The 15013-nt window shown below is 55.4% G+C and overlaps 1 protein-coding gene across 1 annotated transcript in view; it reads left to right on the forward strand.

The window, feature by feature from the left end:
* MYT1L (myelin transcription factor 1 like) overlaps positions 1 to 15013 on the forward strand; it is a 296451-nt gene that overhangs the window by 233387 nt on the left and 48051 nt on the right. Inside the window, exons 11-14 of the mRNA XM_081100618.1 lie at positions 2978 to 3112; positions 7156 to 7246; positions 8651 to 8758; positions 12766 to 12977. Of these exons, the coding sequence (XP_080956744.1) occupies positions 2978 to 3112; positions 7156 to 7246; positions 8651 to 8758; positions 12766 to 12977 (546 nt within the window). The remainder of the gene's footprint in view (positions 1 to 2977; positions 3113 to 7155; positions 7247 to 8650; positions 8759 to 12765; positions 12978 to 15013) is intronic.

Consider the following 15013-nt stretch of genomic DNA (forward strand, 5'->3'; position numbering starts at 1 on the left):
TAGGTACGGATTCGTTTTGTTTTGTTATGGTTGCTCTGTATGGTTTTTGTTTTGTGTAAGAAATGGAATTCCAGTGGCTTGCTTCCCCTAGATCAGTGGGGATGGAGAGGGCATGGACAGTGGCGCTGAGATATGCTTTCCCGGAGCAGGGCGGCTGGGACTGGCCTTTCCAGAGGAGCTGGAGGGCATGGACAGTGGCGCTGAGATATGCTTTCCCAGAGCAGGGCGGCTGGGACTGGCCTTTCCAGAGGAGCTGGAGGGCACGGACCTGCCTCTGCCCAGCTGTTCCAGATCTTCTCCCTCAGCCATTGTGTTCCCCACTGTCCCAGTTTCTTGTGAAGTTGCCACAGTTTTGTCAGAGCCAAATTAGTGTGGCCAGGCAAGGACCCAGAGCGGGCAAAGAGATGAGTGCCCTGTTTAAAGAGATAGCTTCTCACCAGCACGGCCAGGCAGCCCTCCGGCCAGAGTGTCCAGTCTGTTCTCAGCTCCTCTGCTATTTTATTAAAGATGAAGGGAACGTGCGTACCATTCTCATTTAGATGCAATCTTCTCAAAATGATGTAAATGATAAACCAGTAACCTTTCCAGAATCCTGAGCTAAAACAAAAGAGGTTCATCCTGAAACGCCTTTATCTGCTTCCTGGGCCTCACTGGACGGGTGTGGGAGCAAGCTGAGCCCGGCACTCGAGTGTTTTGGGTATTGCTTCGAGGTTTGCTGTTGAATTGTTGGTCTGTTTGCTTGCTGGGTTGTTCTGTGTTTGCTCCAGTGTTTGCCTTCAAGACGAACTGGGATTGCAAGAAATAAGAAAGCAGGGGGCGTAGTGGTGAAGTGAGTGGCAGCTCCAGCCCAGCTCACACATCGAGAGGAGATTATGCCCGCTGTCTTCCAGCACCTGAGGCCGTCTGAGCCACACTGTGCCCACACATCTGATCTTGACTTCAGAATACTTTCAAAATCTGTGAATGATTTGTTAGGAAATCTTAAGTGTCCTGATGAAAAAGAGACACTTAATTATTAATAATAGTTAAAAGTTGCATTTTGTCCTTTAAAGTCATTTATATCTAGGTTATGACCTTAATCAACATTTTCCTATGAAACTGTTCCTGTGTGCTTTGGTATTTACATTAATTAATGTACACCGATGTTATTATGAAACTGCTTGCAAGGCAGTGAAACGCTAGGCTTCGGGATTGCATGTAGGAGACACTCCAGCATGACATCTGAACGCTGACATCACAATAGCCTGTTTTTAGATTTGTTTCCAGTGACTATGATCCCCAGTAGGTCAGGAAGCAGCAGACAGCATATCTAGGACTCGCCAACATCAGCGCTGGTTTTAGAGACTGCAGACCTGGAAGAGCCGCGTTCCACAGAGCAGCGCACTAGCTTACAAGTCAAGGGTCTTTTACGGAAACAGAGGGTGTCGATGTCCCTGCGAGCCCTTGGTCTATTTCCCTTTACATGACGGACTCGAGAAAAAGTCCTTAAGGCTTTTAAAATGTTAAGCCAGGCTTTTTTCTTTATATATAATGAATACTTTACCAAAAGTAAAACATGTTTCTCACAGTCATGATTGGCTTGATTAATAAAATCTATAATAATAAAAGCATAATATGCTAATTAGACCAGATGTCCTTCCGGATGACCTTCCTGACAAAGCTGGGGCTGCAAGGAAAGCCTGGGTCCCGGGAGCCTCCTATTGGCCAGAGAGAAGCCCGGGTCCTGAGTGCCAGACAGAAGCTGGTGCCGACAGCTAGGGGAAGGAAGGCCTACTCTTACACACATTTCATGCGTCGGGCCTCTAGTCTACATATATAAAAGCCTAAACAACCTTTATGACCTGATGACCAGCCAGTAGCTATGACACACACTGACCACCAGGGGGCAGACGCTCAATGCAGGAGATGCCCCCTGGTGGTCAGTGCACTCCCACGCCAACCTCCCACAGTCCCTTCCCCCCCCTCCCCCCACCAGCCGGTCAGCCTCGATCGGCCCTGATCGGGACTGGGCGAGACAGCCCTGATTGTCCCCGATCACTGGCCAGGCCAAGGGACCCCACCCATGCACGAATTCCTGCACCAGGCCTCTAGTATCAATATAAAAGCACTGGACCCTGGATCAGGTCCTCGGACTCACTGTCTGTTGATAATCTGTGCAGGTGGTTTTCAGAAACCATGCTCTGCACACTCACGGCACTGTTTAGACTGTTTCTGGAGTTGTTTCTGCATGTTCATGCACTGGGTCCCTCTGGGCATAGAAGTACATGTGAGCAGTATGGCTGCGTTTCTGCCTCGGGCTCCTCCCCCAGCAGCTGCAGAGCCGCTGACCTGCGTGCACGCGTCCATCCCGGGGCCTCCTCAGTCCCGTGCACGCAGAGGAGCCACCGGTGCCCGCGGCCGCGCTGGGGCAGCTCCGAGTGCACGCCCGTCAGGGGGGTCCCGCCTCTGGGTCATTTGCTTGCAGTGCCTTCTGAGAGTTCAGCTTTTTTTCAGAAAATCTCTAAATTGACGTGCTACCTGGCAATTTCAACACCAGCAAACCTGTTCCTTGTGTTGTCCACAATCAGACACTCCACAAGAAGGCCCTCTGCCCGAGGGCGTCTGGTGGCAGGGCCCACGGTTGAATTTCACAGCAATTGCACAGCCGCCACGGGTGGCTTTGTTCTCTGAGAAGGCCACTGTCTCATTCCGTTGGTTTCTGTGAGCTTATCATGTAACACACGGGAAACAAGAGTGCAGTAGGGATAGTCTTGTCTTCTTTTTCACAGAAAGCAAGATATTGTGTGACTCATGACTACCCTCTTTAAGGTCAGAAATCACGCCAAGCCAAAGACCTGCGCAAAAGCCTGGTGCCACGGCGTCTCCCTGCCGCCTGTTTTGTCTCTTTACTCATCAAGGTCTCTTCAGAGTGTGAAGTGAGCACATTGTCGTCAGTGGGTAAAGGATTCACTCTCTTGACACCTGTTGTCGCTTTTAGATCCCTCGAGAGCAGAAAAGAAAGAGAGCAAGTGTCCAACCCCAGGGTGCGATGGAACTGGCCACGTAACTGGGCTGTACCCGCATCACCGCAGCCTGTCCGGATGCCCGCACAAAGATAGGGTCCCTCCGGAAAGTAAGTCTGCCTCACGATCCCGCACACACCGACGGCCCTTCTGTCATCCTCTTGCCTCTGTCATTTCCATCTGTCCTGACGGGCAGCCCCAGTGCAAGTGCACACGGGCCAGCAGGCTCTAGAGCTCACCCTCCGCGGGCAGCGTGTCCTCGTGTCCTTCCTGCGGGACTGGCCCTAGGATGGAGCCCGGCACCCGGCTTCCTCTGCCCCCAAGCAGGCCTGGCCTCCGGGGCACAGCTCACTCGGACCTGCTCCGCAGCCTCAGGCAGACTCCTCAGCAGCGCAGAGCTGAGTGCAGCTGGTCCCACATCCCTCCCAGCTTGAAGCTGTGGGGGCCTTGAGGAAACCCCTTATCTGGACCCATTATGTGTAAATGTCCATCAGTATTTCTATTTGTATTTTATTGCATTTTATTCCAAAAGTCTGTTTCATGTCATAGTTGCCCCACCATTTCCACACAATAAAATCTTAAGTGAGGAGGGTTACAGCAGGTGGGTTTTGATCCCACACATTTATTTTAATCAGTTAGGTTCTGAGAATATGCAATAAATTTTTTAAAAACAACTAAATTTTCTTTAGAACTGAACCAATGTATACATTTTTATCTTTCTCACAGCACATGAAGTATTCCAACTATTTTATTTTTTAATATATTTGTATTGATTTCAGAGAGAAAGGGAAAGGGAGAGAGAGATAGAAACATCAATGATAAGAGAGAATCATGGATCAGTTGCCTCCCACACGCCCCACACCAGGGATCGAGCCCACAACCCCAGGCCTGTGCCCTGACCAGGAATCAAACCGTGACCTCCTGGTTCATAGGTCGACACTCAACCACTGAGCCACGCCAGCCCGGCTAAAAACAATTAGAACTGATTGCACAGGGAAATGGCACATTTTCAGAAATGACCTTTGAGTCTAAGACCCTGATCGTGAGTCTCAGGATCTTCCTCATTGTCTGAGACACAGTTTCTAGTGAGCGAAGTGGAGTCACTTGGCTGGAGATGGGACCAGACGATCAGCTGACTGTTTGCAGGGACTTCTGAGGATGGTCCCATTCAGTGGCTGACTTTGGGATACTTGAGGCCCATCTGGCAGAACCCGGAGAAGTTCCCAGGAGCTGAGGCTTAGGACAGGCTTAGCGGGGCCTGTTCAGGGGAGGTATTTTAGAAGGGTTGGGACTGTTTTCAGACGGCTGCTGAAAATAATAAGCCTGTTTCCTGCACATGCCCTGTCAGCAGCCGAGAGCAGGAGGGGGACCGCGCTGCCCGTGTGTTACATGAGCAGGGAGACAGCATGTGGCCGCAGCCGCTTACCCCAGCCAGGCCACCGTGCACGCAGCCCGCAGGCAGTGCCAGCGGCTTTTCAGATGAGGAAACCTCGGCGCACGTGCGTCCCTCCTTCCCAGTCAGCACAGGCCTGGCGCGTGGAAGACATTCCGTGCTTTTCAAACCAGCGTGAGCAGGTGCGAGCCACTGGGTAGACGCCTGAGCGAGATCCGGGTCCACACCCACCTGAGTCCCGAGACCTGGTCTGAGCGGCCGTCCTAGCCAGCCCGCCACCTGGAGCATGGCACACGCTCTGCACTTGGCTTTCCTCATCTGCACAATGAAGCGTTAGGGCGAAGCCCTCGGGCCTTAAGAGAAATAGCCACTTGGCGCCGTTTCTCGGTCAGGCCCACATTTTCACCTTCAGAGCAGAGGATGGGCTTCTCTTCGGGGCTGACAGTCCTCCTGACTCCACATGCTCCCGGAAGAGCCCAAACGGAGCAGAAACGGGCCGTGTCCTGACAGCCGCAGACGAAGGCCACGCCTGTCACGCCTGCGCCCGGCACGGTGGGGGCTCAGCTCTGGCGCTGGCCCACTGACCCCTGCCCACTCGTATCATTCCTTAGAACTCCATGAAGCGGAAACAGTCGCACTCCAGGTGGACTCCCTACAGTGGTCTGTCGCCCCAGTTTGCAACACATGGTGTGAGGAGCAGAGGCCGCCCCACTGAACGAGACCCCGCTCTGTCCTCCAGGAGCCCCCACAGGGCAGGCATGACCTCTAGGGACAGGCTCCGCAGCAGCTGTGGACATGCCCCAGACACCAGGGGTGAGGCCTTCCCCAGGGACCTCAGGCCTCACGGCTGTCCCGCTCAGCCTGTCTGTGTGAGAGAGAACCACACATTCTCTGCCCGCTGCCGGAGCCGTCCACACAGGAGCCCGGCTGGAGGAGGTGGCAGAGGCACAGGAGGCGGGCAGGCTGGCAGGGCCGGAGGAGGGCTCATGGGAGAGGCAGGCGGACTGAGGTGAAGGCAGGGACTGCGCGATCAGGTGGTGACAGCAGTGACGGGTGTAGGGAGCTGAGGAGCAGGGAGACAGTGGCCTGGATTTGTTTTCTGGAACGGGAAGTGCGGTCTGACGGTCCTGAGGGCTGCGGGGGGAGGTCTGGAGGCTGGAGAAGGTCAGACGCGCAGCTGCTCTGGGTCTGTCCCCTGAGCCGTGTGCGTAGAGATGAGTGGAGTGGCCCAGACAGGAGGCTTAAAGCAAGAGCCACAGGAGCCCGAGGGGAAGATAGCAGAGGGCAAAAGGCAGGCAGAGCGGCGTCGGGCCGAGAGGACGGTGTTCTGCGCAGGGCACACCTGTGAAAAGGTCCGGAGAAGGACGTGAGGACTGCGGGGAAGAGCAGGAGAGACGTGGGCGTCTGTGCGGCCGCTTAGCAGGAGACGCAGGTGCAGGCCGTTTGAGGTCTGAGCTGCGGACATGCGTGAGGCTGCTTTCGTCTCCAAAAGAGACTGTATTGAGAGCGTTTAGCTTGGAAGGAAAATGGTGTGAATTGGAGAGAAGCAGTGTCCTGGGAAGTGGTGTGACGTGACAGCAGGAGGCCAGGAGAGGAGTGAGGAGTGAGTGACGGCGGGCGACCGTGCGGCAGAGCAGGACCCAGAGGCAGGGAGTGGGCAGGTGGGTGCTGCCCCCTCGGAGCCGGCAGAGGCCAGGGAGCCGGCCAAGTCCCGGGAAGACAGGTCCCCCGAGGGAGCAGCACAGCCCCCCCCCCCCGCCCCCCCATCACTGCAGACTCGGCTGAGAACTGCAGGGGCAAACCCAGATTTAAGGAGCTGTCCAGTGAGGGGTGCGATGTGGCCTGAGTAATAAGCTCTCTGTGCGGCAGCACAGACGCTGCGCACGCTTCAGGGAGAGGGAAGCTGTTCTGGAGGAAGGAGGTTTGTAGAAAGTAGTCATGGAGCTCCTTGGGGCAGACTGTTCTTAGGGGGCCTTCCACGCCCACCTCCGTGAGGCAGACCTCACTCCAAGGGACGCTCCCACAGTTCCTGCCGTGTGTTCTCCGGGAGGGGTAGCCTAGTGTGCTGGGCCAGCGACATGGGTCACTTCTCTTGACTGCCCACCCTCACTTCTCCCCCCATCTGCCTTCCCCACCACCCAGAGCAGTGGCCTGTCCACTGAGGAGCAAGGCTGTGCACACAGCCTGACCGTGGCCATGGCGAGTAGCTGAGCATGCCCCTGACCGCGGGTCACTCCCGGGCCCCACAGTGGGCGACCGAGTCCCCTCGCTGGCCTCCCGGCCCAGCAGCACAGCACTGACTATCCCAGCTCACTCATTTGGAGAAGAATGAAGTGTTCAATTCCTAGGTGGAAAGCCACCATTTAATTCATTTCATTAAAAATAAGGCTTGGGGTTCCTGTCACCATGGCCGCCATGCCCTCATGACACTGTTTCTGAGGCAGAGGCGTGTGTTGGGACCGTCTGGTCTGCTTGCTGCTGCCTGGCGATCAGGTGCCCAGTGCTTACGTGTGGGGGGCAGATGGGCCGCGCTGGGGACATCCTCACATCCCGACCTCCAGCCCCCACACAGCTCACCCCGCTCTGCATGCCCCTCAGATGAGCCTTCTCCCCCTTCCCACGTGTTCCCCTGACCATGCCCATCACGAATGTCTGCCGGCCGTCAGTCGTACACAAGCCACTTTGTTAGAATGCGTCCTCTTGTCCCTGGACCGTTGCTGTGTTTTAATGCCACGTGTTTTCTCTGCTCTCCCTGTCAAGTTCTTGCCATGCATGAGAATGTTCTCAAGTGTCCTACTCCGGGCTGCACAGGGCGCGGGCATGTAAATAGCAACAGGAACTCTCACCGCAGGTAAGCACAGCCCCTGCGCCCTGCCTGCAGGGGATCCCCGGGAGCCCCGTCTCTTCCCACCCTGACGCACCCTCATCCAGAGGATGGAGACTTGGTCCCATCGCACTCGGCGTGTGATGCTCAGACCCCCGGGCACAGATGGGAGGTTTCAATGGTCGCACCCACCTCGGGATGGGGCAGCAGTCCCCCGGGAGGCGCCGTCCCCGCTGTGACCTCTGAGGGAACCATGACCATGTGCAACTGGAAGAAACAGTACGGGCTCCCTGTGCCCGTCAGGAGGGACTGGTCCACCCCTCAGACAGGGCGGGACTTGGAATCCAGGAAGGAGCTGGGCTGCCCGGCTCTGCTGGACCCTGCCCGGGGGTGGCATCAGCAGCCTTCCTGGCCCACTGCTGGCTTCCCGCTCACAGCCATGCTTTGCTCTGAGTGAAGTCCAGTTCTCCTTCCTCCTTTTTCTCACCCCCACTGAGCGGCAGCCCTTCCATCAGGTGCTCCTTGGCCATAGGCAGAGCGGTTCTGTCCCAGGGTGCCCTGCAGCCTGGTCCCGCACCACACGCCTAACACACCTGTAAGCCTAAATGCTGGGAGCGTCCCTCTAATGCTGGCTCTTCCCACTGGCCAGTGTGGTCACTTGTGTTAAATTTATAATGAATCAGATCACAGCCCCGCCACCCCCAGCCCTTGGAGTGTGTCCTGGGCGTGTGCTGCAAAGGAGGCAGCAGTGGGAGTAAGGGTCGTGCTGAGCGTGACTCGAAGCTGCGTTTACAGACCAGCTCCCCCGTCAGATCTCACACAGCCCCACGTGCAGGGAGGGAGGTCCACGGTGCCTCTGGTTCGTGGACTGTGCAGTCACACAGGCAGCAGACACCACGGTCTCGGGAAGGACCTGAGCATCCAGCTCCAGAGCCTCTTCCAGCAAGCGGGCCTCGGACTGTCCTGCTGTCCCCCCGTCCCTCTTCAGGGGCACCAGCCATGCCCTGTGGTCAGCGGTGCTCGGGGGTCGGCCCAGACCTCCGTCTCTGGTCCCAGCCAGAGAGCTGCCCTGCCTGGGCCACTAGACGGCCTGCCCCACGGCCAGTCCCTCCTCCAGACCCAGGGACCGTCCCCGAAGGGAGCCTGGGTCTGACCGACTGGCTTACACTCTCTGGAATGTCTTGGGCCTGGCTGGCTGGCGTGAGAAAGCTTCAGGTGCACTTCACACGGGGCACGCCAGCAGGCAGCACTGTCTGCTGGGGGAGGGAATACCCACTCTCGCGTTCCCACCATCAGGAGAGCAGACAGGTTGGGAAATCGCCCCCGCTCCCGCGAGGATGTGGTTTGCTGACCAGGGAGGGGGCGGTGGCTCAGTCAGGGGTGGTGTGTTGAGCCCTCAGGGAGACAGCTGACCCCTTTCTGTGCTTGCAGCCTCTCTGGATGCCCTATTGCTGCAGCGGAGAAGCTGGCAAAGGCCCAGGAAAAGCACCAGAGCTGCGACGTGTCCAAGTCCAGCCCGGCCTCCGACCGGGTGCTCAGGTACAGCTCCGACCAGAGGCCCTCAGACTTTTTAAACGGGGCCAGTTCACTGTCCCTCAGACACTCCACACACTCGCACTGCGGGCCCCGGACGAGTCGGCTGCTAAGCAGGACAGGCAGCGGCGGCAAAAACACCCGGCGGCCGGATGCATGTTTTCGGCGGGTCGCGTGTGGCCCGCGGGCCGCAGTTTGAGGACCCCTGGCAGAGTGTGCGGTCCCGCGGGTCCGTGCAGGCAGCCCTCCCACCAGCTCGGGGCTGTGTAGGAGGCGATGCCAGGCTCGGGCAGGCGGGAAGCTAAGGAGCGCTGTGCTGGGAGCAAGACCCAGCCACCCACCCACCCCCCCCCCCCCACGCGGGCCTGGGGGGCAGGAGGTGACGCTGCTCCTGGGCTTCGGGAGGAGCTGGATTTTGGTTTCCTCCCGTCCCTCCTGGCTGAGGCTGGTGGGGCTTTCCCAGCTGATGCTGCCCAGGAGGATGGGCCTACAAGGCTGAGAGGCCAGGCACCACCTGCAGGTGGCGGTAGTGCTTCCCTCCAGCACATCAGTGATGGAGCCCCCTGGCCAGCGTGGAGGCGGCCTGCCTGGGAGCCCGGAGCTGCCCTCCCCTGTCCTCAGACACCCAGTGCAGAGAGGGTGGGCTGACCTGCCCCAAACCTCGTTAGAGGATAAACCAGGAAAGTCCTCAGGCCCCCCCAGGCTTAGCCCGCCATGTATCAAGTTTAGAATAGAGGGGAGAGGGAGAAACCCACACTCCGCTCACCCTACACCAGCTCGCATGTCTGCCCGTGAGCACCACGCCCACAGCTGCAGGTCCTGCTGCTTAATCCCCAGCTCGCCCGCGGCCAGAGTCAGTGAGTCCGCACGCCGGAGCCGGGCCCTGCCTTGGAGCCAGGGAGGGTGACTGCCTCACTGTGAGAGAGAGACAGCCTCACACACTCACACATGCACTCGCGCACACACATACTTGCACACGCACACTCATATACACTCGCACACACTCACACACTCGCGCGCACACTTCCACACACACTCGCACACTCACACTCGCGCGCGCACTTCCACACACACACTCACACACTCACACGCACACTTCCACACACACACACTCACACACACTCACACTCGCGCGCACACTTCCACACACACACACTCGCACACACTCGCGCGCACACTTCCACACACACACACTCGCACACACTCGCACACATTCCCAGCCTTGCCTTTGTTACCTGGTCCTCTGGGACAGATCATGTGGACGCAGTCACCAGGCAGAGGACACGTCACCTTTGTGGCCTGTTGAGTATGGTTCCCAGTTCAGAGAGGATCTGCCACGGCCCTTCAACTCAATAGAAAAGTTAAATCCTTTTAGAAAGTAGGAAATATTTAAATAGACAAAACTAAGAAAAACCATCTGTGGTCCTAACATTCAGAGATACCCCCCTCAGTCAGGTTTGGCATGCATTCTTCTAGACCAGTGGTTCTCAACCTTCTGGCCCTTTAAATACAGTTCCTCATGTTGTGACCCAACCATAACATTATTTTCGTTGCCACTTCATAACTGTCATGTTGCTACTGTTATGAATCATCATGTAAATATCTGATATGCAGGATGGTCTTAGGCGACCCCTGTGACAGGGTCGTTTGGCCGCCAAAGGGGTCGCGACCCACAGGTTGAGAACCACTGTAGACAATTCTGTAAGGGTGTTACAGTCTGATGTCCCCAGGGTACCTGCAACTCTGTCATCTCACAGAAAGTAAGGCTGACAAATCAGTGAGAGCCCACGCCCACTCACTGTTAATACTGGCAGCACAAGAGCCCCCCAAAACCTTGGGCGCAGTCCACCTGAGGAGGGATGGCTCTTCACCAGGGGAGACTGAGCAAAGGCAGAAGGAGACCGAGGCGAGAGCCCGGCCCTCCACACGTCACAGGTGAGTTCCTCGCAGCCCCAAGCCCGCGCTCCCGCATGGAGAGGGCAGCTGAGAGGGACGAGATGCGTCCGTGATTGCAAACGTCACCTGTTCAGACACAGCCTCCCTCTGACCTGAGCCTGAAACAGCAGCTTTTATGCTCTTTCTGCTGCTCCTTTCTTTGGGTGGACACAATAGAGAAGCACAGCAAGTGACAGCAAAGCAAGGCCAGGTGCCAACAGCTGTGCATCTGCAAACTGTTCCTTAGGCCGGGGTGCCGGGAGGAGGGTGTTCGCACAGGAAAGGGCCTGCAGCCAGGCCTCGTCTCCGGCTCCGCCCCCTCTGCCCCATGGGCACTGCCGGCGCTGGGTCCCAGCTCCAGGCGAGGCTGGTCCTTCCCCATCACCCGTGTCCTCCCACGGCGTCCACACACAGGCTCGCTCAGCGGATGCAGACAGAGCCAGGAAGGAAGGAAAAGCATTTAAACCTACAATCATTTAAATAATTATGGTTTTTCTAAACCTTTACATAGATTTCCAGCAGGAATTTAAGACTTGAGTAAGTATGTCCAGTCCTGTCCACATTTCTTCTCTCCTCTGCTGGGCCCATCCACCTCCATTTTCTCACCCAGGATTGCCTCACACTGAGGCCTCTGCCCAGGCTCCTCCGCTGAGCGGCCCAGCCCCGCGGCCTTGCTCACTAGCAGATGGACAGACTCCCACCTGCCCAGGCCCCAGTCTCCTGCGCTTCCCCAAGACGCGCCTCACCTTCCGACGGCTTTTCTTTCTGGGACTGTTTGTGCTCACGCCCTGATCATACCCTTAGTGCAGCGGTTCTCAACCTGTGGGTTGCGACCCCTTTGGGGGTCGAACAAATACATCCTGCATATCAGATATTTACATTACGATTCATAACAATTGCAACATTACAGTTATGAAGCAGCAACGAAAATAATTTTATGATTGGGGGTCACCACAACATGAGGAACTGTATTAAAGGGTGGCGCCATTCAGAAGGTTGAGAACCGCTGCCTTAGTGGTATACCCGTTCTGTAAAGCTGGCTCCAGCTTCTCCGCGGAGATGGAATCTCACAGCCAGAAGAGGCCTCCCTTCCCCAGAATCCCTGCAGCACTGGCTCTTAAAATAGTATCACACACACACACACACACACACACACACACAAAATAGTGCAGCCCGGGATCTTTGAGGCAAAGTTGGGGGTTTTAGTCATTTATGCAGCCACCCTCCATACTACCTGGCAAATGCCTCAAATAATGGGCATTCAGCTAATCGCTTCCTTGTTTTATTGATTGACAAATAAATAAGCTAAGTTCATGAAATCAAAGTAAGTGCCTTGGTGATTTGGTAAATAAAGGTGTTAACATGAGGAGAAGTTGAGCGAAGGGAACAACTTTTTTGTACGTCTTAATTTCCAAAAAGAGCTTAAACATTCCACTTATGAGATAGAGAACTAGCTGGACACACACACAACAAAATGGAATCTTAAATAATTAATAATAATAGAAGGTTCCGCCACTGAAATAATTCACTCTAAAATCTAGGAAAATGAATGGCTCCTAGGTAAAAATATTGAAACTGTAGGCTAATGTTTGTCAGAATATATTGCTGCATGTTCCATTTTATTGTCCAGACGTACACATTTGTATCTAGCTTCACTCGGCCTGTGGCCCTGTGAGTACTTCTTTAATTTCCTCTTCTTTCCAAGGGAAAATGCCTCCTTAGCTCCCTGCATTTGAGTGTGACTCTCGCTCTTTGCAGAAGAAAACATGTGGACTTGCGATTCTTCTGTCCTCACCTGTCTCCTCACCAAGCCCACCACACAGGAAAAGAGAAGGGAAACGGGAAAGTTAGTTCCGTTTTCGTCGTCTTGTTGCAAGAGTTGACAGTCGGGTGGCTAGCGTATGTGGTGCTGTGTAATGACAGCACCGCAGCTTTTTCTCAGGAAAGCAGGGCATGGTTTCCGTGCCAGGTTCCAGGCCCGAGTGCCACTGAGAGCTAGATGCTCTGGCGTCAGCGTGAGCCCGTCCCCCCGCGGCCCCGAAAAAGCCAGCTGTCGATTGTTTCTTGTTTGCTTACAGGCCAATGTGCTTTGTAAAGCAGCTCGAGATCCCTCACTACGGCTACAGGAACAACGTCCCCACGACCACGCCGCGCTCCAACCTGGCCAAAGAGCTGGAGAAATACTCCAAGACGTCGTTTGAGTACAACAGTTACGACAGCCACACGTACGGCAAGCGGGCCATAGCTCCCAAGGTGCAAACCAGGGACATATCCCCCAAAGGATATGATGGTAGGAGGTGCACACTCTTATACATGAGAGTCACGCTTGCCTTGATGATGTTGTGTTGTGTATATCCATTTCCTACCAGCGGGTCGCGCATGTGGTCACTTGCTGGGCACCAGGAACAGCACGGCAGCCTGGGCCGCTTCCTCAGAACCAGAGGCCCACAGTGGGGGCAGGGCTGCGGGTGTGGACAGGGCCTCGGCTCCTCTGGCCTGCTGTCACTAAGACCATGTCCTCACCTTCCTAAACGTCCTTAAATTGGTGGCCCAGCTCAGATACCTGGACAGCCGGCAGCAGCGGCCCCCAATCCGTGGCTGTGTGGGGAGGTCTGCACCCCCACCCGCCCCGTGTTCCCGACCCTGGGTGCAGAGTCGTCCGAGTGACGTAGAAGTCTGACGTTCGGGCGGCTCCCACCCCGGCCAAACCAGAAGCTCAGGTGTTCCCTGTGTGGTGGGATTTTAGTCACCGCGATTGCTCTGTGCAGCTGAGGGTGGACAGTCTCCAAGGGGGTCCCAGCCCCTCCAGCAGGCTTGGACCTGCTCTCTTCTGCCCTGGGAGCGGGCCTGGGAGAGCCACCTGGTGGGGCCCGGCTGGGTCACGGCCGCACTCTGCCATCATGTCAGGAAAAGCACGGCTCCTGTCCACCGCGGGCTCGGCCGCCGCCAGGGTGTGCCTGGGTCACGTTTATCGTGGTTAGTGGTTGAACAATAGACGGGAAGACCACGCACGTATCTTGGCATTTACTTATCTAACCACAATTCTACTTTAAATTCCAGGATATATGACTTAGTTGGCAAATTTTACTAACTGGCATGTGGGCTGCGTAGCTTGTGGTGACTTAGAAGTCTCTCCTGGCGCCCTCTAGTGAGGCAGGAGGCGGGCACGCTCCGCTCTGAGAGACGGAATTCAAATCACAGCACACAGACCGTTTCAGCTGAGTGGTGGGGGTTCTGAAACCGTCTCATAATTCAATATGAGTAGCTACACCTTTTTCAAAGTTATGTTAGTCATTCTTTGCCTTAATAACAATTAATTTGTATAGTGAATAGAGTATTTCTCTGATGCATCCAATATTGATTATCTTTGCGTGTATCAATTCTTAATATATAGGAATTAATATAAATGGGGAACAGAAACTGGTTTATAGTATAATAGAAAATAAGTATTTTTGTTTATTTTGTAATAATTTTCCAATTTCAGTTTTTATTATTTCATTCATTTGATTGCAAATGAAGGATCAAAAGAAATTGAATTCACATAATTAAGGATTCTATTGATATCATTTCCAATTTTGAGAAATCTGATGAGTGCTTTGACTCGTTCATTTTCACCCGCCTCTTTGTCGCTGCTGTTCTCCATGGCCTGAGTCCTTGCCCCCACTGTCCTGGCTGGGCTGGGCGAGGGCGTGGCCGGTAGAGTGCGTCTGGGGTTGCAGTGCCTTCGGTGGGTTAGGAGGCAAACCTGCCTGTCTGTTCTCAGCTCTTCCCTGAGGACTGTGTGCTGTTGGGCATGTTAGTGCTGTGTGTCCATTCCTGGAGTCGAGTGAAGGTACCGTTCTGCCCTGCTGGGAAGACCAGGGACAGTACTAAAGGGCACAAGCAAGTTAGTCCCGACATTCTCACCTGCCCAGAAAGGTGCCTGGTGTCAGGACAGAGGCAGAGCCATGCTGTTCAGCCGACCAACAAGAAAACAAGAGCAGAATAAAAACTCCACTCTTAGGTCCTCAGTGAACTAAGAGAAGAGGAAAGACACCCTTTTAGCAAACATTTACTGAGAAGAAAGTCAGTGACCCCGTTTCTCTTCCACTAGAGGCGCCTGACAGACTTTGAACGCATGGAGGACAATGCCCGCTAAGGGTGAGGGCTGGGCAGGGCCCAGTGGATGTGAGCTGAGAGGAGCCCTCCTGCTCCCGGGCGTCGGGCAGTAGGCTCCACGGGCGACTGAGGTCTGCGCTCACCTCCAGGAGCGCCCCGGGGTTCCGTCACTGCTCCTGAGCAGGAGGGAAATGAGCCTGTGGTGGGTGGGCCAGTGTCAGGGCAGGA

The sequence above is a fragment of the Myotis nattereri genome (assembly GCF_964212035.1).
Source record: "Myotis nattereri genome assembly, chromosome: 10".
NCBI classification, from domain to species: Eukaryota; Metazoa; Chordata; class Mammalia; order Chiroptera; family Vespertilionidae; genus Myotis; species Myotis nattereri.